The 27,909-nt window shown below is 41.5% G+C and overlaps 1 protein-coding gene across 3 annotated transcripts in view; it reads left to right on the top strand.

The window, feature by feature from the left end:
* The first annotated feature begins 1,672 nt into the window (after positions 1 to 1,672).
* SCRN2 (secernin 2) overlaps positions 1,673 to 27,909 on the top strand; it is a 59,434-nt gene continuing 33,197 nt past the window's right edge. Inside the window, exons 1-6 of one of the 3 annotated variants that reach the window (XM_069237512.1) lie at positions 1,673 to 1,769; positions 19,202 to 19,424; positions 23,345 to 23,526; positions 25,066 to 25,265; positions 26,128 to 26,343; positions 26,777 to 26,942. In XM_069237512.1, the coding sequence (XP_069093613.1) occupies positions 19,203 to 19,424; positions 23,345 to 23,526; positions 25,066 to 25,265; positions 26,128 to 26,343; positions 26,777 to 26,942 (986 nt within the window). In that variant the 5' untranslated portion in view covers positions 1,673 to 1,769; position 19,202. Of the gene's footprint in view, positions 1,770 to 1,819; positions 1,875 to 1,954; positions 1,998 to 19,201; positions 19,425 to 23,344; positions 23,527 to 25,065; positions 25,266 to 26,127; positions 26,344 to 26,776; positions 26,943 to 27,909 lie in introns of those variants that run through there. The other 2 variants (XM_069237510.1, XM_069237511.1) reach the window with 2 other exon arrangements.

Here is a 27,909-nt window from a genome sequence, read left to right as displayed (position 1 = left end):
TTATTATTATTTTTTTAGTTACTCCTGCCTCCCTTAAATCCTTTTAAACAATGTCATACCAGCAACAGCACAGTTATAACGGAGATGAATTTCTCTTTATAAGTACCTATAATTTACAGATTCCAAACTGCCCCACTTGCCAGAGTTCACCCAAAAAACTGTCCATAACGTTGTTCAGATTTGTATATTACTAACCTAATAGTGCAGTGGTATCACGTCACTCTAACCCATATGGAAACACCACAACCAAAATCCACCACGCATAAGGACTTGTCTGTACTTCGCAGGTCACAACTCGCTTTTCCTCCGTTTCTGGTGTACAACGTGTCCACCAATTCACATCTCACTCCACTAGTCTGCCGGCAGTTGTAGACGTGCCCGGATATGCCTGCCAACAAACACAAGGAAAGGATGAAGGAAGTCAGCCTCTCAATACTTACATTGTACGCAAGTGCCGTGGAAATACGCCTCCTCCAAGCGCCGCCCTGCTCCACCTCCAAGTTCCTCACCGTCATCCGAGTCGAGCCGAAAACGTATGCGGAGCGACACCACTCAGCTCCGTGACTTCAAGCGCTGATGTCCCGTCAGAAAAGATGATTTCCTCCTCGCTGTTCGGCCTTGAATCGATGCCCCCAAATACCCCCTGGGACTGAAACAATGCAAATCCCACCTTCAGCAAGCTCTGTCCGTGGAGCTGGGGCTACCGGTACAACTCCGATAATGCCGCACTTGAAAGAAAGCAGGATCTCACTGCGGCTCAGGAAGTATTCTCCAACGATGGCAAGGAATATCAGGAGTGAGGAGTTCAACTGCCCCTTGCACAGGTATCCCATCCTCATCACCACAATTAAGTGTTGTAAAGACACACACGACAATTGAAAGAAGAGGAAAATGTATTTATAATGACAACTCCTCACTCGCCATCTGCCGCCTTCCAGTCCTGTTACTTCAACATTCTAAGGTAAGCTCCTGGTTGATCCAATTGTCTCTGCATTCCAAGGTGACACCGGGAGTGTACCATTAATGAAAGTCTAATGCTTAGAAACTATAGACTCGTTTGTAACAGTTATCTACACTACAGACCGCTATAATATAAAAATGCCTATGTACAAAAAGAGTTGTTTGATAAACACATTATAACTCAATAAAACATAGAAATGACATTACATTCCTTCAGGCTTATAACAGAAAGAATCTAGGCGACTCCCACCTTAAGAATGATGCCAAGGTTCCAAGACTTTAATGGCAAATATTTAAACAAATGAAATCTGAAAATGTTGTTGACCTGTCAGTAGTAATTATCAATGGAGGGACCGGCCCAGCATTTAAAGATGGCCGACAACATTCCAATTAAACGCCGTTCTCATCACACGCTCAGAGTGAAACCATGGCCCCGTTCAAGTACAGCAATTAATGTGCAGCAGTCTCCAAATTCAAATATGTCAGCGGACATTCGTTTATTATTATGGATCCCACCGTGGCATTTAAAAATGCTTTAAAACAATTGCCAAATCACTTGGTTGATAATATTTAAGGTAAAGCCCCACACACACACATTCTTTTTCAGTTGCTCCCTCTTGTACGGTGGCTACCAACAGCTGCGATTTAAGGTCGTGTGTCAACATCTCCCATTGCGGGAAGGCAATCGGCGTTTTGCTCTAACTACGTGTTCAAAGCCTCCAAGAATCAGAATGATTTCTCCACTGACCAAAAATACTCCATTCAAGATGGCGGCGGCGCTGTATCTGCCTCACGACGCCAAGGTGCACGTAAGTGGTTACTGGCGATGATTATATAGCAATTAATTAAATTTACCGCCAGGGGCGCTGTATCCGTGCTTAGATGACGAAGATTGGGGCGTCCGATTTAGGCAGGTGAGAGGCGTTGGGCGCTGAGATTCTAGTTTTTGTTAAATTGTATTGTATCTAACTGCCTCTCATGAGTCCTTTCGTTTGGCGGTATTTGTGAAGGGCACTGTATGACTGCAGATTTACCAGGTCGGTAGGGGCAGAGAACCGAGGAAAGATGCATTAGTGAGAACCCACATCTTTTTTATTTTTTTTGCAGGGATCACCCCGTTACTTCTCGATTCAAGCGCTTCAACGCCTCGTCAGAAGTAGTAATCATTGTTTAAATACGATTGCAGTCACAACCTGATTATTACTAGGTAGTTATGCGAAAGATCCTTACGTCTGTATGCGAGCTACAAATGTACTCTGTTTGGACGAACCAGCAAAATAATAGGGAGAGTCAAGCCGAGCCAGTGGCATAGCTTTAAGAGCCCTTGCACAAGCCACGCCATGAACATCTTTGCCACGTAAATCATGCGACAAACGTAATGTAAAGATAGTAAAAGACTTGCAGCAGCGTATCACTTCAATACATTAGATTACATAATTGCATTAAGTGGCAGTTATTAGACTTGCGTTTCTAAAGCTGTCCTGATTGCGATCCCATTAGCAAACCGTGAGAGCAGGTTAGGTGTCATGTGCCCCCTCTACTTAGCCTACGTTTTTTTGCGTGTTTTTTTAAATAAGTGGTGCAACATATTCGCTCATTTGACCAAGCACAAGAAAGTGTTTTCTACAGCGCACACCCTGAATTGATGTATTTTAAGTAAATAGCTAGGGTCGCACAAGTTGATCAAGCAAGGAAGCGACGACTGATCACACTTTTCCCTGTTAACATCAGATTTCATATTTTAGAATAAAAATAATTAAAATCATCTATTATATCAATGAATAGAGGTCTACTTACCAGTTTTAAAAGTATTAGAATATGAAGTTATCTGATAAACCAGGCAGCAGAAAACACTTGTTCATATTATGGCCAAGAACACTCATTCAGTTACTTCTTTTGTTATACCCTAAGTGGTTTTACATAACGTATTCATTTGGGGCCTGTAAGGAACAAATAAACGTGCCGTTTCAAATTATGACAGGTGGGAGTCTAAAAAATTAGCATTAAAGTGCCATATGTTTATATGGCCAAAGTAAGCTCAAGTGTTACATACCAATTCTTTGAAATCCATTTAAGCGCATAAAAAAAAAAGTATATGAAGTACTGTATGCATTTGTAATCCATTTGAACTCAAGATTAAAATGCCAAGAGCTGAAAGGGACTCCATGAGCCATTTTGGAAGTGCTAGAATAGATTTAAAAAGCTTGGGTAGAGAGTCACAAGTCTAACAGCTCGTCATCCAGGAAATGTTAGAAAACTAAGGTGCCCTGTGCTTGAACAGTCTGATTGACTGAAGAGTTTCTCATGCTGAGTTGTTATCCATACCCCAGAAGACCATCTTGACCCAGATTGTTTGCATGCATGTTCGTTATAATCACTTGCTTACTACCTGTCGAGCTCCATGAGCCAGAGTCCTAGGCCTTTGATGGAATGGACAGAAAAAGGCATAAAAAGTCACTTAAGCTGTAGAGTACATTGCCACACACTTGTGTATTCCTGTGACTCAGATTTTCCACTTTCTTAACCATTGTTACTTTCATTGGCCTAATGCAAATCACTTTTTGTAAGCCTGTCCCAAAGGGACAAGATTTTCAGTAAAGTAGAAAGGAAGGGGAATGGGTGAAATACTTCCACCTACTGCAGCTCTGATGTTGCTAATTCCAAATATGTTTTACTAGTCCGCTCATTAAGTGTAGGTCTGCCACCAGCAGACCTACTGTAATTGCTGCAGTGATTTTTCTTACACTGAGATGGTTAAAGCATGGGCATATGGGGGCGTAGAAACTTTCTTCTAGGTGTCAACAGGAATAGACGTATACACATTATATATTAGTGGTTCCATGCAATGTCCACACCCACTACAGCATGTGCATGTAGTACAACTTTTCCAGGATTCAAGTATTTTGAGAAGTAGCAGCAAAAAATGTAACTGACATATATTTGTCTTTTAGAGATTGTTTCACATCAGTAGGTGAGGCAGGGGAGTCCAATTTAATAGAATATCTACTTGTCCATGGGACAGGTTGCTTCTTAAATCTACTTGTCCTGTAAAAAATCTTCTTGTCCTTTTGGTGCCATGTAGTGCTGCAACGTATTATGGCAGCAATCTCATTACGTAAGAACTGATAATAGCCTCTCTGATTATGCCCGGGCTACTACTATAGTAGAGTTTGAATACTTGCAATTTCAATCCCTACTATAACAGTTTTCTTTGCCACCTTTCCGCAGAGGGGTTGGAGGAAGCTGTAAGCAATAGTTCAAGAGCTGGAATGCCTTTGAGTCTGCAAATCTATTAACTTGCATGTTTTATGGATTTTCACCAGTTCTTCCCTAATCTTTTTCTATAATGAGAAAGGTTGGAAATTTACTCCTGACAATGGCAGAAGTAGAAATTCTTCCAAGGTTGGGAAAAAAGTGGTTGGAGGGAAAGCTAACTTGTAAATGCTCAATAGATTTTCCCATGAGCAAATCTACACATGCATATTTCCTTGTGCTGAGATACAGTTCACACATCGATTTCAAAGTACGATTTCCCTGACTACTTCTGTAAGTTCTTGTGCATTCATGAAAGCCACTAATTCAAAGACATATACCATGGGTGCACTCTTGTGACTTTCCTTAAGAATTGGGTCCCTAATTCGGTCTGGCATTAACAAAGATATATGTTTTTTATTAAACTTCTATTTATCTATCAGATGGCTTTACTGTGACGTATTGCATTCTGCTGCTCTTCCACAAGGAGCATATTGGCACACAAAATAGTTTTGTTCAGTGCCAGGAACTACTGTGGCAATCAGTGGTGTAACAAAATTGGAGGCCATCCCCTGCAAAGAACATGGAGTGCCCCTCCATCCCAGACTCACTCATGGCAGGTGCTTTGCTGTGGGGGGGGTCCTGGAGGGGGGCTGCGGGGCCTTTGTTAAACCACTGGTAGCAATGTGTGGTTTTTTAGACCAAAAACTTTTTTTTCCTTTTGCCAGTGTTTGTTACAGTGGTGAGGGCCTGGCAGCTCCCACAACAATAAAATGTTACAAAAGCCATATCAAAACAAGACACGCATTGACAAACCCAAGACACTCAAAAAATGTCATATCGGTTTGCTTTGCCAGCGCTTGTTTATTTTCATGTTTCCCATAATTATGTTGAAAATGGTTACACTGGTTGTCCATTAGGAATATTTTTTGGAAATACTAGGAGGCATCAACACATTTTGCTAACTGTTGCTTCAAAGAAATAGCTCCTTAAATTTCATAGTAGCGAAACGGTATTTTTCCTACTTGCATTTTTTCTGAACATTTTATTTTGAAAGCAAAGAATCATCACTTTCACTTACAAGATTCTGCAAACATTTGCATCTAAACAGAGAGCATTCTGGGAACATTATTCGTAGTCTCATGTTAAACTTTTAAAACGTGCCACTGTCAGTAGTGCAGTGTGACCTTAAAACATTTATTCACAGCGCTCACCCAAACAATGAAGGCTTGTCATTAATGTACCATAAATACAAGTTTGAACAGCATTAACATATGGACACACATATTACCTCAACTGCAGACAGTTTTCTTCTCTGTAAAGTGGCAGCCGAAGGGGTTGTGCTGCGGGGGCTGAGCCTACTTGTTAAAAGGACAAAATAAACATGAAAACTTGTTGCCCTTGACCCCAAACAATATGCCCAGGGTATTGTGCAATAGAAATTCCACATCCTGAGAGGTAATAGTAGCTGCACCCTAGAGAAATTGCCAACGGCCTCAATATTTTTCACATGTGAAGACCACCTTGCCGCCAGCCTTCCTTGAGCTTTAAAATCAGTGCATTCATTCTTATTATCCCAGATCTCCTTGAAGTGTAGCTCACTTAAAATGTTGTTCAGCTTTGGAACCCGATTGGTATTATGAATTTTAGATTAGTCTTGCTGTTCTTTCCAGATCAGGTATTTTAGGGACTCCGGAGGTGCACTTCTCACTCTGAAACAGTACTCAATGAACTGTGTATCTGTTGAGGTTGTTAGGTTAATATTGCCAAATTCCCACCTATGATGACAGTGGATGTGCTCTTTGGTAAACCAAACACTGACCTGATGGCGCCAGAATAGATTTTCTCCAGGTTTGCTTGAAGCTTAGACTCCTAGGTTGGAGACCAATATAAAATTGTGGGTGGCAGTTTTGCTCTAAATACATCTGGCATACTAGTGGCTCTTGATCTGTTTAAGCTTTTATTAATTTTCTTAGTTGGTTTTGCAGATAGTGAGCATCACCTTGAGCTGGTTTCTTAAAATTAGTTTGGAGTCGAACCATATTCCTAAGTAGGTGTTTGTAGTGGATATCGTTTGATCACCTATTGTGTTTGGTCTTGGAATATCCAAATTTCAATTTTTTCCTCAGAGGTTTAACTTTAGTTCATTCACTTTATTGTATTGCTGGAGACTGTTTAGGACCCTTTGAAAGCCTGTTGCTTTATAATCCAGCAGTACCATGTTGTCTGTAAACCGTAGGAGAGGCAAATATTGTGCCCCTAATTTTTTGGGAAAGGTTTTTAAATTGACCAGTAATGGTAACAGGTCAACAGTATATTGATTGAAAAGCACAGGTGCCAACGCACAGCCCTTTTTCATTGCCCAGTTAGTTGAAATAATTTTTGGAGATCGTTGACCCATTGCTCAATTTTACACTGACCCAAGTGTCAGTATGTAAGAATCAGATGCAGGCCTTCAATTCTCTCCACAGTGTACCCCGGTTGACTTTGTTAAAAGCACACTGTAGTCTAAGAAGCATATATACAGTGAGGATTTATGGGTATATTGCCTTATTTGCTAACAGAATTTTACAGCCTTTTCTAAAGCCTGTCTGAAGTTTGGCAGGATGTTAAGTTTGTTAACCCAATATCCAGTTCGGCCAGAATCAATCTAGCAAACACGTTGCTTCCGTGTCGAGGAGAGCTATCAGTCTGTAGTTCCGAGGGTTATTTAGGGGCCTCTCTTAATTAAATGTTAAATTAAGGGTGCATTATTGAGCCCTGTCAATTTTCCAGAATTATCTCAGTTGCCAGAATTCCTTTGTAGAGGGTTAACGGAGGTGCATCAGGTACCTGTATCATATTTGAAAACTGCCAATGGAACTCCATTCGGGTTGGGTTTGCCATTGCTTCTCATGGCGATCTGGTTTTTACCACAACCGGTTTTAAACACCGCCAGTGATAGGTATGTATTGTGTAACTGATCCACCCTCAGCTGGTGAGCCTCGGTTACATTCTTTCTAGAGACGTCCTCATTAAGATTAATGAGTATGGGGCTGGCAGTGGGGCATCGTGGTGGCTCTGTAGGTATTGGGTGGTCATAATAAAGTTGTAATAGGTACTTTTCCTGAGAGTTCACCTCAATATTATTTTTTGTAATTAGGGAAAATTCTAGTTTGTGGATGAGCCTCTAGAGTGCTGTCTTGTCCCGACTGTGGGGCCCTTCACTGTTGTTATACCATCTGCCAGCCTCGAATGCTGTCTTGGTTTCCAACATCTCACACAATAATTGTGCTTTAATTCCTTGATGGTTGAGTTGCCAGCTGCTTGGCTATGTTTTTTTTATCAATTTTGATAGTTTGATTATTTCTTTTCCCAATCTTCATAATTCCTCCATTTTTAATGTATGTTCAAACTTTTACACTGCCTGTTCATGTGAGAATTTTACAGTCTCCTTTGATTGCTCTTTGGCTGATATCAATCAACCTATGAAGTAATAATGTCCCAAAATGTAGTTATTGCTGAATCCCCATTCGGATCACAGATTGCAATTAACAGATCCTTCCCCTGAGAAAGTTTCCAGTGACCATACCTTTCTTGTGAATGTACATTCCATCTTGCTTTGTGCGGGCTAGCATCCTCATCTTCAGAGAAATTGCTTTAAATAGTTCATTATAATTTAAATCCCAGTTATTACTTGTCACTTGCGGATAGTGATTGCTTTTGACGCAGGGTACTATCTGAAAGTCAAAGAGTCAATTTCAAAAGACGAGGGGTAACAAATGCATAATCCAACACTTTGATGGAATTTCTAACTATGTGGTTTCACAGTGCTGAGATATCTGTCAAGAAACGTCCGTTAAAGTGTACCAGCTCTTGGTTGAATAATGCTGCCCAGATCTTTTTATCACTTCTTATCACATTGTTGCTGTGTTAGACAGCATGTCCAGAATCTTATCATTTGTTTTAGTTTTCTTAGAGTAAGCTCTAGCAGACACACTGGCGTGAACACTTCTTTTCAGTCACATGTTACAATGATTTCATGATCCAGATAAACCAACTGGTGGCGCTTTAGGTGCTCCGACAGTATATCCTGGGTTAATCTCTTTCTTACCGGATTGGAGTGTATATATACATTATAGAGGAGGATTTTTGTTTTGTTTCCATTATGAAATACAGTGTTGGTTATTAAAATGTAGTTCAAGACAATTTCCGTTGCTAACCATGTAAAGTTAACTATGGTGGAAATATATGTTGCAAGAACTCATAATTTAATCTTCCATGCTCCAAAAGTTTCACAGTTGGTTTTATCTTTGGACTGAAGCTTTTTAGAGCCACATTGTTCTTGGTCCAAGTTTCCTGCAGGCAAATTATGGAAAATATATTTAGCCATCATGTGAGTGTCGGTTTTAAGTTAATTGCAGCCATGTTCCACGAAAGTAGTGTAAGCTGATTGTTGTCGGTGCTTTGATGCCATAGTCCCTTACCCAGCTAACACTTGTCAGTAGTGAACATAAGTATCCCTGGGATCCATTCCCAGTCGTAACTTTTTTTTTCATGTACTTCGTTGGAATGAATGGTTCTCTGCTTAGATACTCTACCCCTGTCTTCTTTTGAATAATTGAGATATCCCCTAACTTGTTGGTTTTGTTTTGGGCTCCACGTACGCTTCTCATAATGCTCAGTGTGACCAGCTTAGTTTAGTGGAAGATGGTACTCTGCATATCTTTAAGCAGTCCTAATGGCAAAGGTTATTTAGCCTCAACCTCATGGGCTATATCGTTACCCCATTATAAAAATATATATTTTTGGGATTTAATAGGTTTTGCTTTTTCTGGCTGGAGGCAGCTTATTTTAGTAATCTCTGGATGCTCGCAGTCTGCTAGATTTATGTCCTCTGTAAAGGCCACACCTTTAGTGTCACAAGACTCATTGTTGGATAATGCTAGAATCGCTGCAAAGAGGCATAGGAGAGTTCTCCTATTTAGTATGTTGTAAAGGTCGTCACTATGATGTTGAACAGTACAGCCATTTGTGGGCTCGGCCTGTACCTTGCTGTTGGAATCCTCTTACATGCTAGATTTCTTTGGATCTGAATTAACTATCCGAGGATTGATTTGTACCTCCCTGCTTTCAGTGGGAGGAACTACATTTGCTTCAGCTCAGTGACCCCCTCATTGTGGTGTCTAGCACTGTTACATTGGCTGTGGCAATTGTTGTGGAAGAGGAATTGGTTCCCTTGAAGTTGAGTTTGTTTGGGAGGCATTGATCCTTTGTAGATACCAATATGTGTCGAAGTGCCAGTATTTGAAACACAGATAGTTGGATTTTCTTTGACCGTCATTCAATTACCAGGAAATAAGGTTTGAAACTCCTGAACAGCCTGTTTAAAGTCGCATTGTTTTTCAGCATTTTGTGTCATAGTCTGTGGATTGGTAGGTACACTTTGTAGTCCCGCATGTTGAGATGCAACTTTATTGTTGCGGTTGTTGCTAGAATGAATGGCTCTTTCTGATAACTTGTTATCCTTCTTGGAGTTGTCTTGCTTAATAAGTTTGTTTTTGTGGTTTTCCCATCATCTGCCACACCACAGTCTTTACAAGTTTCAACAAATAATTACTGGTGTTTTTTTGTTTGTTTTTGTGTGTGTGTTTTTTTTGTTTTTTGTTTTGCATTCTTATTTGTTCGAAGATAGGTTCTACCAGAATTGAGGGTAAAGATTGGTGCGAAGTTGCACCTTCTGTCTTGGCTGTCTTTGTAAGTGATATGTCAGGTTCCAAGGGCTGAATCATTCGTGGTCTATAGAAAATACTTTTAATATGTCGTTGTTGACCTAGCTCCTGTTCTTTTTGAAGGTTTTCTCAAGTATTTTTTTTTTTCCTAGAGGTTTGGTTGCACTTTATTACCCCAGACCATTTGTTTCCTTTCAGGCTCTTATTTTCATGTTCCTTCACTTCACTGGATACTCCATGGGTAAACCTTTTCCCATTCCCATCATGATTTCTCATCATGGGGAAGATTTCTTCTTGATGAGCGAAGTGGCAGGTTCATAAATTTTGCCTAATTCCTGTTTAATGAACAATTTATTATCTCCACTCCAGATGGAAAATTTGTTTGATTGTTTTGGGACCAAATATCACTTTGATCCAAAGTACCTTCACAAGTATTATGGTTATTTAATTCCTTCTCTGTTTGTTACATGTCTCCTCAGGATCTCTTTCGATCTTCATCCATTTTGATATCAAAGTTTGTAATATTTTGGTTGGGTAGTGTCCCCAGTTTTTCAATGATGTTTCCATAGAAAGAATCTCTCATTAATTTCTGGCCCAATGGGTATTGCCAGCAGGTATTATTCTTATCACTGTGTTGCTTTTTTCAAAAGAATGCTTATTTGGGCGTTCATTTTAAGGGATTTGTATTCAGGTTGCTGCTCAAGGTCTGGTTTTTCCTCAGTCTTCCACGGGGATCCTTTCTCTCTCTCATGGCAATCGAAGCGTGCCAAATCCAGATGTCTTAGTGGTGACCAGGCTTGTTCCTTTCATTGTTTTGATTTGAGTTGATTTATGAATTCTCACTATGCCACTGTTTGCAATTTTAAAGTTCTTATTCTTTTTTCACTATATCCTGTGTTAATTATACTTGTGCTCTGAGTAGTAGCTGCCTCACCAGATTCTTGTTCCTCTATTGGTTTCTCGTTGTTGAGAATTCAGGCATAACAGTATTGTTCAGCGCCTCCCATTTGTTATTAGGCTATGAGCATGAGGTACCCACTTGTTTTAGAGTTGCATCTAAATTTGTGTCTTCATGTATTTCCTGATTTCTGTGCTTATTTTGATCTGCTTTTCAAATTTCTGGCCGCTTCAAATGTTTCTAGTTGGAGGATTACACCCGGGTGTTGTTGAGACCGGAGTGGTCATTAACTGATAAGTAGGATTTATGGTGTGCACTTTAGCATGAATTAAGATGTTTGAGTATGCCGGCACCATCGGACCACAGGTCTTGATTGGCCCGAGGGACAGGTTTAACTATAGGGCCTCGCACACTTAAATTGATTGCCTTACTGTTGCATATTTGACTTTGATCTAGGCGCCTGGAGCAGATTGTCCTGAGATGTTTGCAATATCTCCAGATTTAATTCAGAGGATGGTCCATAAGACCTTTTCCACTCTGTATTTTGTCGTCAGTGGTGGTTTTGATGTTAGACGGTGATTCCAATTGAGCGGGAAGGGAGAGGTAAGTGCAGTTAGATATGGCATTACCCCAATAGAGATAGATCTGCTCATATTGATGAACTGAGTAGTGAATTTCTCCCTTTGCTTTGAGGTTGCTTTCTCAAATGCAGGGCTACTCTTGCTTGCATGTTTGCTCTTGCTGACTGGGACACTGCACTTTTCCAGTAGTTTTTAAGGGATGCCTTATTCCCCCCCCCCCCCCTCTCCCCACGAGGCTCAGGGTGATGCCTGGTCAGACTTCAGGAGTTTTGCTCTGGCTTTGGTTTGTTGCATCATGACTGTTTAGACCAGTGGTTCCCAACCTTTTGATTTCTGTGGACCCCCGCTTTAACATTAATGGAACCCAGGGACCCCCCCTCAATCATCATTAGAATTCGGGGACTCCCGCCTGAGTCATTACTGGAAGCTGGGGACCTAATTTGTCAATATTAATGAATAATTTTTAATTTCTAGGCTCTCGCGGACCCCCTGAGAAGGCTTCGCGGACCACAGGTTGGGAACCACTGGTTTAGACTGTCCACCGCCTGGATCTCTACGGACTAAATTAAAAGGATCCAGCACTTGGCTGTTTATGCCAGAGTTCCTCAATCAGCTAACACTTGTCAGTAGTGAACACAAGTATCCCTGGGAGCCACCCCCAGTCTTAAAATTCATTTTCATGTATTTTGTTGTAATGAATGGATCTCTGCTCATGTACTCAACCCCTGTCGTCTTTTGAATAATTGTGATATTCCCTAGCTTGTTGACTTTGTGTTGGGCTCCACGTATGCTTCTCAGAGTGCTGAGTTTGACAAGCTTAGTTTTGTGGAAGATGGTACTCTGCTTATCGGTACACAGTCTTAATGGCTCAGGATATTTAGCCTCAGCCCCATGGGCTTTATCATTAACCCATTCTAAAAAGATATATTTTGGGGATTTAATAGGTTTCGCTTTATCTGGCTGGGCACAGCTTATTTTATGATCTCTGGATGCTCGCAACCTGCAAGATTTTTGTCCCCTGTAAAGGCCACAGATTCAGTGTCACTAGACTCAGTGTTGGATAATGCTGGGATACTCAGGGTTAAAAGTGGTGAGAGAGGGAGCGGAAAACTGCTGGAGTGCCTCTACTGCAAGCTGCACCTAGGCCACCAGCTGACCAACATGGACTTGATGAACCCTCATCTCCAAACCCAACCACGCTATGACTAACAGGAGTTCCCCACCACCCTACCTCCACCTCAGCGCAAGCCCAGACTCAGACACCTCTGCATTTACGAACTCTGGGAGAGAGCTACGCCATTGGGTGAATGAGGGGGCAGAGGGTTGCAGTCACTGCCACTGGGGGAGAGAGAACGGTCTGCCTAGTGCCACTCAACATATAGAGGAAAGCAAAGAAAACTGCACTGGCTAAGGAGGCCACGGCATGAACACCCGAGCCAACTTCATGAGCCTCTAGAGAACCTCCCATGATGCAGTTCCAATCTGGTCTAGCCTGATGCAGCCTCAGTCCTTCGACAACCGGCTCTAGGCTCCACAGGTAGGATGCCAAGCCGAGCTGAACATCAAACAGCTGCGTCCTCCTTACTCCAACACTCATTGCTGTCAGTCACCTCCAGTGTTGCACTCACGTGATTCCCAACTGAAAGCTGCTGTGGTCAGGCCCCATGCAGCTCTGGTCTGCCGTTACCTACTTGATCAAGCAAGTCAGTAATGTGGCAGAGCCAGAGAGATTAATGCATTAGCGGAAGAGGTATTACCCCTCCGAATTCTCTGCTCAGAAGAAATGTGCCCACTTCTACTCAGTTAAGCGGACAAACTGGACGATTTGTTTGTCCTTTTAACTTCACATTTGGAAAAGAGTCTAGGGAGAGTGAATTAGAGAAGGAGATCAGTATGGTGACAAAGTTGTGGACAACATTGGAAGATCTGCGATCCAATCTCAGCTTCCCAGGGTTAGAAAAATGTACTCTCCCACTCGCAATAGCTTGTCAGATTTTATCAGGGCGTGGCTATTTTTAGGGCCTACCGGACCTTTCTGGCAAGGGAGCTTGAGCTGGCAAAGAACAGGTGTTCTGTTCGTTCAGAAAATGAAAGAGCAATAGAGATCCTTTTAAACCTTGTTTTTATCTTGTTATATTTGCTGTGAATTCAAAGACAGAGGTCAAATGTCAGCTTATGCTCTTACAATTTGCTGTCTATTATCCTGGAATTTTTTATTTATAAGTGAACGATTTAACAAGGGAGTGTGAAATGAAAGACTAAAGGATGTCCATTTTTTTCCTAACACACAAGATTTAAGTAGCTTGAAAATGAACTGCACAAATATTTTACAAAATAGCAGTTAGGAAAGCACCTTTTTTGGTAATTTTGAAGTGTGACGGAAACAAAGATGTTAATAGGTTCAGATCAGAACACTGTACTTGGTAATGTGCAAATTTTTCGATATTTGCTGAAGCCCAATGTCCACACATTATCATTTGTACGCAATATAGTTTTATCTTTAAAACTGCTATCTGTAAATGACAGTACTCTCAACGCACAGTGCTTTAGTATAGATTTATTTAATGTGAGCATTTTTAAACTTGAACCGGGAAACCTTCCTGTCCCCGCCCTGGTGGCAATACTATTAGTGAACTAAAGGACAAGTGAGTGGTTATATGTGGGCTAGATTCCCATTACATGTTGCACAAAAGTTTAGTCTATTAAATCAAACAAAATCATTTTGTAGTAGACATGCTGAGCACATATTTGAAGGTGCTCTCATATGTGATAATGAAGAAAAAAGTGGCTGTGAAATGAGGCATCTGCCAAGGATTACACAATTTGAGACCATTTTATAGGTCAAGTATATTACATTTCGATTGAGTAGATTATTCAAGTCACTAGACCTGCAGATCTGGTAAAATTTTCATGATTGTTTTCAGGCCTACAACTCTAAATTGTAGACTTCAGCATCAGAAGACCTACGTTTTCAGTCTCAGCTTCCCTACTTGAACACGCTGTGCCTTTGGGCGAATCATGTTGTCTCTGACTAATTCCAGGGGTGTGGAATTTATTAAAATATCTACTTGTCCAGGGGACAGGTTGCTTCTCAAATCTACTTGTCCTGTAAAAAGATCTACTTGTCCCTTTGGTGCCATGTAGTGTGGCGACAAATTATGGCAGCAATTAATTGCCTCTCTGATTATGCCAGGGCTACTACCATAGTAGGGCTTGAATACTTGGAGTTTCAATCCCTATTGTAGAAATGTCCTTATTTTGCCACCTTTCTGCAGATCTGCATACTGGGGCTGGAGGAAGCAGTAAGCAATAGTTCCAGGGCTGGAATGCCTTTGAGTCTGCAAACCTACTAACCTGCATGTTTTTAAGATTTTTACCAGCTTCTCTCTAATATTTTCCCATAATAAGAAAGGTTGGACATTTACTCCTGACAATGGCAGAATTAGAACTTCTTCCAGGGTTGGGAAGAAAGTGGCTGGAGGGAAAATGAACTTGCAAATGCTCAATAGATTTTCACATGAGCAAATCTACACATCGTATTTACCCACGCTAAAATACAGTTCACAAATATTTTATAGGGGTACGACATATACCATGGGTGCCCTTTTGTGACTTTCTTTAAGAATTTGGGGCCACAAGTAGGTAGGTTCAGATTTGTGACCTGCAAATTGCGAGTCGCAAACCTGAATGTAGGATGGTGTCCTTGACACCATCTGTGATTCGCAAGGGCTTCGCAAATGCCCACATCATGAATAATCATGAGGTGGGTCGCAATTTGCGACCCCCTCACGAATGGTGGCCTGCTGGAGACAGCAGACCACCATGTCTGTGACTGCTTTTCAATAAAGCAGTTTTTTTTTGTAATGCAGCCCGTTTTCCTTAAATGACAACGAGATGCATAACAAAAAACGAAAAATGAAACGTTTTCGTTTCATTTTTTCAGAGCAGGCAGTGGTCCACAGGACCACTGCTTGCTCTGAATTTTTTTTTACAGTGACATTCACAATGGGAAAGGGGTCCCATGGGGATCCCTTCCCTTTTGCGAAAGTGTTAGCACCCATTTGAAATGGGTGCAAACTGCGATTGGTTTGCGCCCGCGTTCGCGGTCACAAAACAATCCTACATTGCACGGCGAGTTGCAATTAGGAAGGGAACACCCCTTACTATTTGCGAGTCGCAAATCCGTTTTGTGATTCGGTAACCAGGTTACTGAATCGCAAAACTGGGTTTGTGCATCACAATGTGCTTTTTGCACGTCGCAAACAGCAAAAGTCGCTGTTTGCGACATGCAAAAAGCTACCTAGATGTGGGTCTTGGTCCCTAATTAGGTCTGGTGTTAACAAAGACATTTTGTTTTTATTAAACGTCTATTTCTCTCTCTTTCGGCTGGCTTTAGTGTGAGTGATCGCATTCTGCTCTTCCACAAGGAGCATATTGCCACACAAAGTAGTTTTGTTCAGTGTCAGGAACTACAGTGGCAATCAGTGACGTAACGAAACTGGAGGGTGCCCCTTTGCAAAGAACATGGAGGAGCCCCCTCTCCAGACTCACTCAGGGCAGGTGCTGTGCTGACGGGGCCCCCTGGAGGGCGGCTGCGGGGCCTTTGTTATGCCGCTGGTGGCAACGTGTGCTTTAAGAGTTCAAAAACTTTTTGGGGGGGTTTTGCCAATGTTTGTTACAATGTTGAGGGCCTGGTAGCTCCCACAACAATAAAGTGTTACAAAAGCCATGTCAAAACAAGACACGCATTGATGAAACTAAAAGACTTATAAACATATGTCAGATCAGTTGGCTTTGTCAGTGTTTGTTTATTTTCATGCTTCCCATAATCGTGTTGAAAATGGTTACACTGATTTTCCATTAGAAATATTTTTTGGAAATACTAGCATGCATCAACACGTTTTACTAAATGACACTTCATTTGCATATAATCAGAGAGCATTCTGGGAGCATTATACTTAGCCTCTTAGCCTAAACTTTTCAAACATGTGTGTACACGTTTTCTTTTTTTTGTACTGGAACCAACGTCAGTAGTGAAGTGTGACCTTAAAACATTTATTTACAGCACGCACCCTAATAATGAAGGCTTTCAAATAATGAACCATAAATACAAGTTCGAACAGCATTATCCTTTGGAAACACATTAGCTCAACTGCAGAGAGTTCAACTCTCTGTAAACAGGCAGCCAAAGGGTTTGTGCTGCAGGGGGTTGGGCCTACTTGTCCCAAGGACAAAGTAAACATAAAAACTTGTTGCCCTTGACCCCAAACAAGATGTCCCGGGCGATAGGAATTCCACATCCCTGAATTCCCAGCATCCTATTGGAAGCACCTAGTGGCTATTGTCAGACGACTACGGGACACATTACGTGATAATTACCATCATACCCAATGGTTCAACGCTTGTCTCCCGCCGCCATCGATCCTGCTTAACACTAAGACCAATGGGCCGAGGTGGAGCGGGAAGGCCTGGGAATGTGATCTTAATCAGCCCATATCTGATAAGGTTTAGAGTTTCTGCTGCACCCAGGCCAAGCTTGTGTCTTCCCTCCCCGACACAAATTATTACATAATAAATTCCTACTCCACATACACAACACCACTACATTTGGTGAGAATAGATCCTACACGACCTCACCCCTGTCCCAAATGCAATGCTGCATATGCGGATTTCGCTCATCTAACATGGAACTGCCCTGCCATTCAGACAATACTGGTTGCAGATTCTAGACATTCTCTCCACGATGGAGTTCACAGTTGCCCCGGACCCAATGGCGATGTTGATGAGATATGTCAAACCCTTGCCAGTGTGCATAAGATGCTTTGCGGCAATAGCGTAACTGCTGGCCAAGCACCGTCTTGGGCAGTAGCAGGGTCCCCACTACAACTGATGGGCTACATGAACTGATCCGTCGTTTACTGCACAAGTGAGACATATGCAACATTGCAACCCCCTTCATCCAGACCCAAGGACATCTGGTAACCACTGATGGACTACATATTCACACTGGAGGCTGGCACCCCTGGGACGGCTCACCACTGGTCACGTCATCATGACACCGTATGTCATCTACATAATGACTCTACCCCATCTTATTCCTGTGCTGCCTCAGTGGGAATACAAAACCCCAGTAATTATCTGCAACTTTGTTGTTCTGCTGTAATGCACCCCTACAGTACTGACATACATTATCCCTCCCCTCACCCGATCACACTGGGTAAGATGCATATAATCTGTTGTATATGATGTTGACAACAATGCCTATGTTTGTTGAGAAATAAATAAAGTGTTTTAAAAAATTGCAATGTTCCCTATACACTATACACCCCAGTCTGTGCACCAGTAGGGAAAGCATTGAATTTCAGAGGGGTTACATTTTCTGTTCCCACTCCAGTCTAAAGTAAACTACTTCATTCAAGCACATTACGTATTTGAATAACAGTATTAATTTAGAAAAATATAAAACTCTTAGTACAAAGATTATTGCTTAGCAGAATACACCAATTAACCAAATTCACAAAAGAACCCTATAAATCTTGCAGTCTACACCTAAAATATAACTAAAATAAATCAGTGTTACACAATTGGCAGTCTATTACATAACTAATTACATAGCTAATTAACAAGTAATACTTAATTGTTAATAATTGCCTAACTTCCCACCCAACAACCCTACAAACTCAGCAGCCCACGCTTAAAAGATAACTAAAATATGTTTGACACAATTTATATAATTATTAATCAACTAAATAGTTAATTAAACATGAATAATTCTTTTTTAATCATTACTTAAGTGACCTCTCACCCTACATGCCTACAAACCTTGCAACCAGGAACTAAAATATAACTACAATATATAATTATCACATAATGTACATATTTAATAAGCACTCAAATAATTAATTAAAAATTAAATGGCAAAATCATATTTCCTAATTAACTTTCCACCCTATAGCCCTGCAAACAGCAACCAACACCTAAAACATAAGTAAATTAAATCAGTATTACATAACATACATAATTAATATCAATCACATAGTTAATAATTACATATTACATAATTAGCTTCACACCCTGTTCCCCTACAAACTCAACAACCCGCTACAACGCTATAATCACTATACAAATCCTGCAAACTATTTAAAATGTAATTATACAAACAATAGTAACACATTAAATGAATATATGAAGAAAAACACACTAGAAAGCTACAATATTATTTACAACTATATTATTGAAAACAATATTAACAACAATATTCTTAATAACAATATTACTTATCTGACAAAATATATTCTTTACGATAATTCTGCATCATGATATTTGTGTATCACAATATTTTTGGTCCAATAGTTCTGTCTCCCAATATTTAAAACTCTGTATTTTGTCCAAATACTGGTGTGAAGTATTGATGATTAGAAAACCAACATCATCTGTATTGAAACATTTTAGAGATGAGCGTGCATTATAAGAGCCATAAACCTCCAGAATGCCTCTGCATACAAGATTCTTTTTCTTCACTCACCCCCCCCCCCCCCCAATCTTCATTCAGGCTTCCACAGCTCCCCAAAACATCTTCCCCTGTATTCTGAATTTATTTGTACATGAAAGTGGCGGTCTGAGTCTCTTGGCTGCCTTGGTATTTGCCAGTTGGTAGGAAGAAATATAGTCTTATACTATGGGTTTCCTTGGGAGATTGAAGTGTGGATAACATTGTGAAAAACTATTCAGAGTAATTACTTCTATGTCAAGGTATGAGACAGTGACCTGGTTTGTGACATATTTCTCTTGTTTACCAGAATGGAAGCCTGTGGCTTAGAAGTGTGTGATAGTTCAGCACCTGTACTCCATGGCTCCTTTTGCTCAGAACCACCCCGCTCTTGTGACTGCTTTGTTGCTCTTCCTCCTTCTACTTCATCCAAAACAGTCATCTTTGGTAAGAACTCGGATCGGCCAAGAGATGAGGTGCAGGAGGTAGTTTATTTTCCTGCCGCTGATCATGGATTGGGAGAAAAGGTCATGGTGAGTATACTATATTTGTCTGCCCTGTATTTCCTGCTCTTTTGTTTTAACCGTTTTCAAGAATGCTCTTGGTGACATCAGATTTCTAGGGAAACTTTCTTGTGTCTTTATTGCTGGTAGGATATGAGACACCCACTTTGGTGCCCTCCGACTGCTCAGGAAATCCTCCACTTCCATGTAACCATTTGTTTCACCACACTCAGACAGGACAGGTCTTTAAAGGAAATCTGAATGGCCTTCCCCTCACCTGGTAACAAATATACATTTTAGTCAGTGGTTTGCAATATCTCTCTCTTCCCTGAAATGTGGTAGGACACTGCTTTAGTTTTTCCATGATCTCAAACCAGATTGCAGGTGCCTTGTTGACTAACTATCCAAAAAAGCACTGGTGGCTGAATGTTCATTTAAATTGAATCCATGAGCACTAGTAAGGGTCTGGCATAAGAGCAAATGAGCAAAAGAAAGGAAGAGTGAGAGAAATTTATAGAGTAACATAGAGCATATTTCTCATTAAAATAACTCAACCAAATACTTCGGGCCTGATTACAAGTCTTGCAGTCACTAGTCCGCCAGACTTGCAGTGGCGGTCAGGACCACAACCGCAGTGGCCGTCCAAACGCCAGGCTACGAACCTGGTGGCAGACCTCCAGGGTACCGCCGTCTCCACCGGGATTGGTGATCCTGACGGGTTTACAGCAGATGCAGGTCACAATCAGCTGGGGTGGAGCTGCATGCAGCGCCATCCTGCTGATTACGACCTGATTCTCTGCTTCACTGCCATGAAAAGGTTGGCAGAGAACAAGTGCAGGGGATCATAGAGGTGGCCCCTGTACTGCCCAGGCACTTGGCCTGGACAGTGCAGGGATCCCCCTGCCCAGCACCCTCGCAATGCTCACTCTCTGCTGCGCAGAGAGTGAGCATTGCGAGCCTGCTGGTGCCCCCTGCATGTGGCAACATTGCCACATGTCGATTACAAGCCGGCAACAATGCTGCTGCCACTTTCCCGCTGAGCTTTTGGGTGAAAACCTTGGTTTCTGCCGGTCAGCCCATCAGGAAAGTCATAATAGGTCCAGTGGGGAGGTCACCACTACAGTGGTAGCCACCCTGTCAGGAGTTGGTAATTAGGCCCTTAGTCTGAAGTAGGGTTAACAGAATGTTACTCTGATTGTATACGTAAGTAAGACACTCCTCACACTCATGCTTTATTTCAATCATCGTAGTGGTTGTTCCTCACCTACAAAAATGTTACTAGGTAGGCTTACCCTAAGCTCTTTTTTGAGTCAATCAATGGCTATGGTATTAAAGCACAATTTTGAACTCAAAAAGAGATGTCCTAGCAGTTGTTTATGAGCACTTATGGATGTGTCTATCCTAGAAGGGTCCTGTGAGAAAGAGTACTACCCACTGCAAGGAATAATCATAACCCTTGTCAGGGTGAACCTTCAAAGTCACAAAATTACCCTGAGCTCAATTCTCTGGTGTTGTGGTACAGAGCAGACAGGCTTAATTTAATGCAATGTGTAAACTATGCAGTACCAAAACAGGAATGAAATCAAAATGCCAAACTATAAAAATCCCAAACCCAAAGTAGAAAAAGAGAGTAAAATTTAATGAACACAAATCCACCAAATTTACAAAATAATTCAACATGGGGAACCAGAGGTATACATTTTTTACATTTTAAGTAGAATTAGCGCCAAGAAGAGCAAGTCACCAGTGGTAGCCCATGGTCACTGTAGATCGGGACCTAAGTGCAGTTTCAGACTGTGATGGAATGCAGGTCAGATATACCAACTAAGGTTGGTTACACCAGCGATGTGCCAAAGTTATGCCGGCACGGGCTAGAAGGTAGGGGCAACTTCTGGCCCCTCTCTAACCAATGGGATAAAAGTTATACGGCGCTGACCTACCTATTTAGCAGTATTTCCTGTTTAGATGGTGAATGTTTTCGGCCACAGTAAACTTGGGCTAGGAGGGCTTGTGGTGTGTGGGTAGTATACTGTAATAATCCTAGTGTCCTCTCCACATCTAACACTAAAATGCAGTTTGAAGCAGGTACTGTACCCACAACAAACCCACAGACAGAAAGACACAGCCAGAGACCTTCAGCAACCAGGCAGATGATCCACAAAAACTGTCTTGGGTTTCTGTTCTCTCCCTTCCAAGTATGCTACAAGTGTTACAGGTGGTGCATCAGACCTGTCGAGCAGCATTTGACAGTGTGGTGTCTCAGGATGCCTACAGTTACTACTCTTTCTTGGGAGTTTAGAAGGAGCCATCCCTGCCCATTTAGGTCAGCGTATTGTTGCTTCTGCAACCCATTCAAGGCTGAGAACTGGCAGAGATGTATGCTAATTAGCCTTATCACAGTTCAGCTTAGAAAAGGACAACATTCTAAAAGTTATTTTTCCTTAATATTTATTAAAAACAGACATCACCAATGATTTGGATTTTCAGAAGCTATTAAAAATAGTTGATTAGTTATTTTTGTAGCTGGTCACACTTACGAGAAACAGTTTTAGTATTTTAATCTGTACTCTGGTTTTCTACATAAAACAACCAGGCCAGGCACAGTGCGCATAGGTTTTTGGGCATTGTCACACATTAATTTTCTACATGTTCTACTTTTAAATACCATGCACCCTACCTTGTGGGCAGCAGGTCCTACATAGGGGTGGATTATTAATATTTTAAAGGAAGGTTTTCTCCTGTCAAAAAGGTTATTTCTGTTAAGTCTGTTAAATAATATATACAAAAAATCCCTACATTGTCAAAACTGGAGCAGGCACAGTGTAGCGAGCGTCACAAGAGACCTATGCCATATGGGCTGTGCTTCCCCTGCAATCCGTCCTAATCCCAGTCACCATACTTGATTTGAGTAATCTACATCAGAACACGTATCTGGGAACCAGTCAGCTCTCATGACTTTGTCACAGGAGAACCAAAGCTTCTGTCTATGGCAGTGAGACAGAGATTAGCAACTCCGATGTGGACTAAACATTGTTTCTGACAGAGATTTTAAAAGATGTGCAAGTCATTACTTTTGGGATATTCATTAGCTAACATGTAGTGCATTCCAAACCATTCCACCTCCCCTTCCCTGAACCTCATCAGATAACTCACACTTTTAATATAGGTCTATTCGCTCTGAGCAGTCTTGGTACTGGATTGGTCCACTGACGCTGTTTGTGCATCTGCTTTCAATGTAGCAGATAAAGTCTGAGCAGATTATTGTTACTGTTACTCAAACACCAGGTTCAGTAGTCCACATTTTTGCAAGAGTAGAGAAGTATTCAGTTCCTTATGTTCAACTTTGGCCCACCCATCTATCATTTTGAAACACGCTGTAGTTGATCAAAGTCTTTCTGCTCTGTCCTATTTCAACAAGGCCATTCTAAAATACAATAGGAAACATTTGGGTGGTTGCATTTTTTCTGTTCAAGCTCCAATAATTTAGTACTCTTTACCTCACTTACTGTTTAATTTTTAGGAAATACTTATAGATCTGGCTGTTTAGACAAGCCTATCATCTACGTTTATTCTTAGCACCATGAAACCTAATGGTGAACGCGCGCTCAATGAATGTAATTTAACATAATGTACTCCTTCAGTTTCTCCTAGGATTGGATCCTATCCTCTGAAGCTTCCTTATGGGTCTGTGGGCAAGTGATTGTAGCCTCTGCTCATTTCAGTTCTCCCTTCCTGCTTTGGTAATTTCCAGCTTCCACTCAATAATCATCAGGAATCATCACTTAGTTGTTTACTTCTCTAATTGCCTTGAATGGATCCTAGATCACCAATACGATCTTTTTCTAAAGGAATCCATGTGCTCCAAGCCATAGTCCCATTTCTTTAGTCCTCCGCAGGCACTGTATTTTTCCCTATTTCTCTTGCTTGAAGGAGTTTATTTCTTCTTCTAGTGCACATATGTGGAAGTGGATCAAGTCTCTAGGACTCATGCAGTGATCCTCAGCCGCCCAGCGTGGATCTGGGGAGCAGAAATGGGAGCAAATGAGCATGGAGTGTGCATTGGCAATGAAGCTGTGTGGACTAAGGAGCCTGTGGCCGAAGAGGATGCCCTATTAGGAATGGACTTAGTCAGGTAACACCTGCGGGAAGTCTCTATCCGTATGCATGTGGAAAAGGCCAAGAAATGCCCGCAGTGGCTTCTAGTAGGAAACAGAGTTGGATTTAGAACTGGTAATTGAACTAACCAACATACTTTTATACATGAAATCTATAAAGTACATTATTCGATAAAAGCAGAATCCAACAGCACTACTTAAGCCGCAAAGAGTGATGGTATACCCCCCTTGAGTCTTTTTATTAAACAACTTATTTTGAAAAGGCGAGCAACTTTCATGTGATTTGGTTAGCCAGCTGTAGTATTTTACTATTACCTTGGGTAAAATGTGAAAGTTAAGGGGTATCTAAAAATAGTGATACAGAAAGACTGCACCACCTGGACATCCATGATGAGGCATATTACTGGGCTTATAGTATCTGTGCTAAGCCCTAGTATTTCCTTGCCACAATACCAATGTTGTATGAGTTACCCTTTTACCCTGTGACAGAAGTGTAATAATAGTAGGTGTGCTCCCAAATTTGCTAGCTGCTTTTTCAAAGAGCCATACAGAAATGAACACACTAACATTTTCTGTATCATAAGCTAGACCTCATGGAACACTTACTTAAAATAGTTCTTAATAGCATCTAAGGTTAACATGTATTGCACCTAGTGTGTCTGATTTACTAAACTATTGGTCCTTGTGGTCCTCTGTTAGAAGCAAGATACACAAGCTTACGTTCATAGAACTATGCATGTACCAATGCAGTAACTTTGTGTTTTATTATAGAATGTTAAGAACTAGTAATATTGTCCTGAAAAAGGCCTTGTTTTGAGGTCACTCCCATGTTTAGGGCATGTAGGCATCCTACCACCACGAGGATGAATTTATAAAACATTACTGCAAGATTGTTGGAACTGTAAGTTGCATGCAATCAACATTGGTTTTAAAACAACTGTACACCTACCTTTGCTGCCACCTATTCATCTTCCATTTTGCAGCATTTTTCTTACTTTTTATGGCTTTGCTTTTCCAATTTGTTTACATGTCAAAACATATTTTAGTAAACCATTCAAACCAAATTCTTATAAAGTATCAGCCATTTCTGTGTGCTTTTTTTATGTAAATTTACTGTGTATTTCTGACAACACAAGGTAACTGTCCTTCCTTACCTTAACCTGCAGTAAAGGAATTATGCTGCCAGACTAAACAGAATTAAACATCCCTTCGGTTCCAAACAAATAGTCTACTAAGGGCTTTCAGAGGGTAGACCGTCGCGCCTTCTAGCACTTATCTAGATCTAGACTAGACATTTCAATGTTCAAAATTAACCATAACCTGATACGTATGCCCCATTGAAACCTTCTCTTTCTCACCCATGATGTTCAGATGATGATACTGAACGTATGCATCATTCATGTACTAAAGGATTTATGCAAAGGCTCTGCCTCTAACACTGGGGTGATGGTTCTGCCTGTCCCATCCATGGTGGTGATAGCTTCACCTTGTGTCTGGGGTAGATTGTGGCAGGAGAAAGACTTTGATGCATCCCAAGCTGATTTTTTCTGATCTAGATTGGGATTGGAAAGAGGCGCTTCAGCAAGTGAGGCTGTCAGTGTGATCACCACCCTCCTGCAGAAGTATGGTCAAGGGGGGAGTTGCCGTGAGGAGCCCACCCCCTTCATTTACCACAACACCTTCCTCTTGAGTGACAGAAGGGAAGCCTGGGTGCTGGAGACGATGGGGAAGTATTGGGCAGCAAAGAGGATCCCAGGTAAGCACCACCCATCAGGTGAGTGGTCTGTATGTTTTTTCAACTTGTGTCTGCTGTAATATGGTACCTGCCACCATAGGACAGTTGTGGTGTTTCCTGTAGTAAGACTCCTCATATTGTGGTATTACTGGTGTCTTTCCTGTACTAAGGCTCTTCGTACAATAGCACTGTTGTGGCATCTCTTTTAATGAGGTTTCCTTCCCTGGTGTCACTGTTGTCATTTTGTAATTTGCTTGAGGGTGTGACTTTTGCATTGTTTTTTGTAGTAAGGCTTCTCTCCATGAGTTCACTGTTCTGATCTCTCATGTAATAATGTTTGTCTGATGGCTTCTCTATAGTAAGCATTCCCTCCTTGGTAGCATAGTTTTGTTCTCTTCTGTAATTGGGCTGTCCTCCACAGTGGAACTGTTATGACACTCCTCTAATGATTCATGAATGGTGAAAGTGTTGTGGTATATACAGGCTTAAGTACAGAGGTTGCCCTACATATAAGGCTTCTCTTTACAGTTGTGGTGTTGTGACATAAGGCGTCTCCCAATATAGAATTGTTGTATTCTTATCTATAGTTGAGTTCCTCTCATGTTAGAATGGTTCTTATTGTTCCAGTAGTAATCATCCCTTCTGTTGTGGTAAACTTGATGTCTTCAGTAATGAAGACCCTCCTTTGGGTAGGATAATTTGGGGATTTCTCAACGTGTAGTTTGGAGGGGGTGGGAGAAGCAGTTAGGGCTCCTTTCTATCTTGTTTTCTTTTGTGCTTTTGCCTGCGTCTGCACAGGTCTAGACGTAAAGTTAGTGATTGAATTGACCAGATAAATGGACATTCTTCAATTCTTTTCTATATGTTTTGTTATCAATTCCAGAGGGAGCCACAAATATTTCCAACCAGCTGACAATACATACAGAGATCACTGTAGCGCATGACGAGCTACAGTCCCATGCCCAGCGGCAGGGCTGGTGGGATGGACAAGGGGTCTTTGACTTCTCAGCAGTGTATTCTCTGGTTCATCAGCCAGTCCGTATGGAGGCAGCCAAGGAGAGATACCGTGCTGGCCAGGAGCTACTTAAGGAGCATGAAGGTGAGTCTCTGACTTCTACTTCAGTCCTAGGACACCTGCTTTCCTGCGTGCTCACACCAACATGGGTAATGGAGAAAGTAGAGCATTCATACTCTGCCATAGAAGGGTATAACAGCTAATCCTTGCATTTTTATAATCTTTTGGAAGTCTTCTCTTCAATGTGACATAGATAACCCAGTAAATGTTTACATTTGAGGGCTCTTTACCCCTCCTTTTGGGGATTAGCTATCCTGGACAGTCTAGTATAGGCACTGAAATACCCTCAGGAATTAACATTGCCCCTTCACCTGCTAGTAGTATATCCCTAGCTGTTGTAAAGTTTAGATCCCTCTGTTACTGAGATTCTTCCTGTCTCACATAAATTGGAATTGGGTTTCCTCAGGGATTGCTGGTCTGTGAATTCCCGACTGATCACTTGCTTCTCTCCCGTCAGGTCACATCACAGTGCAGACGATCATGGATATCCTACGACACAAGGCCAGTGGGATATGCATGGATTCCGGAGGGTTCCAGACCACAGGCAGCATGGTATCCATGCTACCCCAGGACCCTGCCCTTCCATGCGTGCACTTTTTCACTGCCACACCAGACCCCTCCAGGTGCGATTCATGTTCTTCCTTCTAAAGAGACATTGTCTGTGTTGCTAAGCCTATTCAGTGAAAGTTCTAGTGCATACATATTTGTGTTCCATATTTCTGCCTGTGAAACATTCTTGCCTATAGAAGGAGGTATTTTGTCTTTCTATGGATCAACATGCAATGGTCTGTGCTGTCACTTTTTCTGGTTCCATTATGTTGTAGTTCAACGTATGCCTTGCAGCTAAAATCTGCATCTGTCTCTCTGACACTCTATGTGGCTAGTATAAAAATATGTTGGTCCAATAGTGTCAACTTTCATGCCCGTATGTGCAGTTTCTGTCTCGCTGTTACAGGTGTTTGTGTGATTGTATGTGGATAAGGAAGTACGAAAAGAGAGACATGGCTACAAGAAGAAAATTATGACCGAGAATATTCTCTGGTTGTGACCATTAGGAGCATCAAGTGGCCTGTCTTACACAGGCCACCTGTTTATTCCGATTTCAAGGACACCCACAGTATTGATTAATGAGGTCAAGCTAGGTAGGCATAGACTAGCCTTTTGGGTGCTGTTCAGCTTAATGAGTGCCTATGCTTTTCAAAGCTAAAGTCCATTAATGTGCTCAGCCACTGCACCCAAGAGGAGCAGCTGAAGATTGAGGGCACAGACCCTATTTTAAACCACCACCGAAATCAAGCTGGCATTGTTCAAACTTTCTGTAAATAATTATATATAAATATAAATATTTACCAGAGACTACTGCTTGTATAAAAATGCCTAGTTTACTTTAACAATTTTTAGGGAAATAAACAGGCACAACATCTTTAACAAGCTGCTGGAGCCTCCTCTACCTGTAATTGAGTGGAGATGTGAGTTCTGCCAGTTGCGGGGAGATAGCGGTTCGGTGGGTTTGGTCACTATCAGTGCAATATTTATATATGGGAAGACTGCTTTGCCATACAGTCAGTGCCTGTCTTTCTGCCTTGTCAG

The sequence above is a fragment of the Pleurodeles waltl genome, chromosome 6 (assembly GCF_031143425.1).
Source record: "Pleurodeles waltl isolate 20211129_DDA chromosome 6, aPleWal1.hap1.20221129, whole genome shotgun sequence".
Classification (NCBI taxonomy): Eukaryota; Metazoa; Chordata; class Amphibia; order Caudata; family Salamandridae; genus Pleurodeles; species Pleurodeles waltl.
Note: the sequence above shows the minus strand (reverse complement) of the source record. Positions and strands in the feature narration are given on the sequence as shown.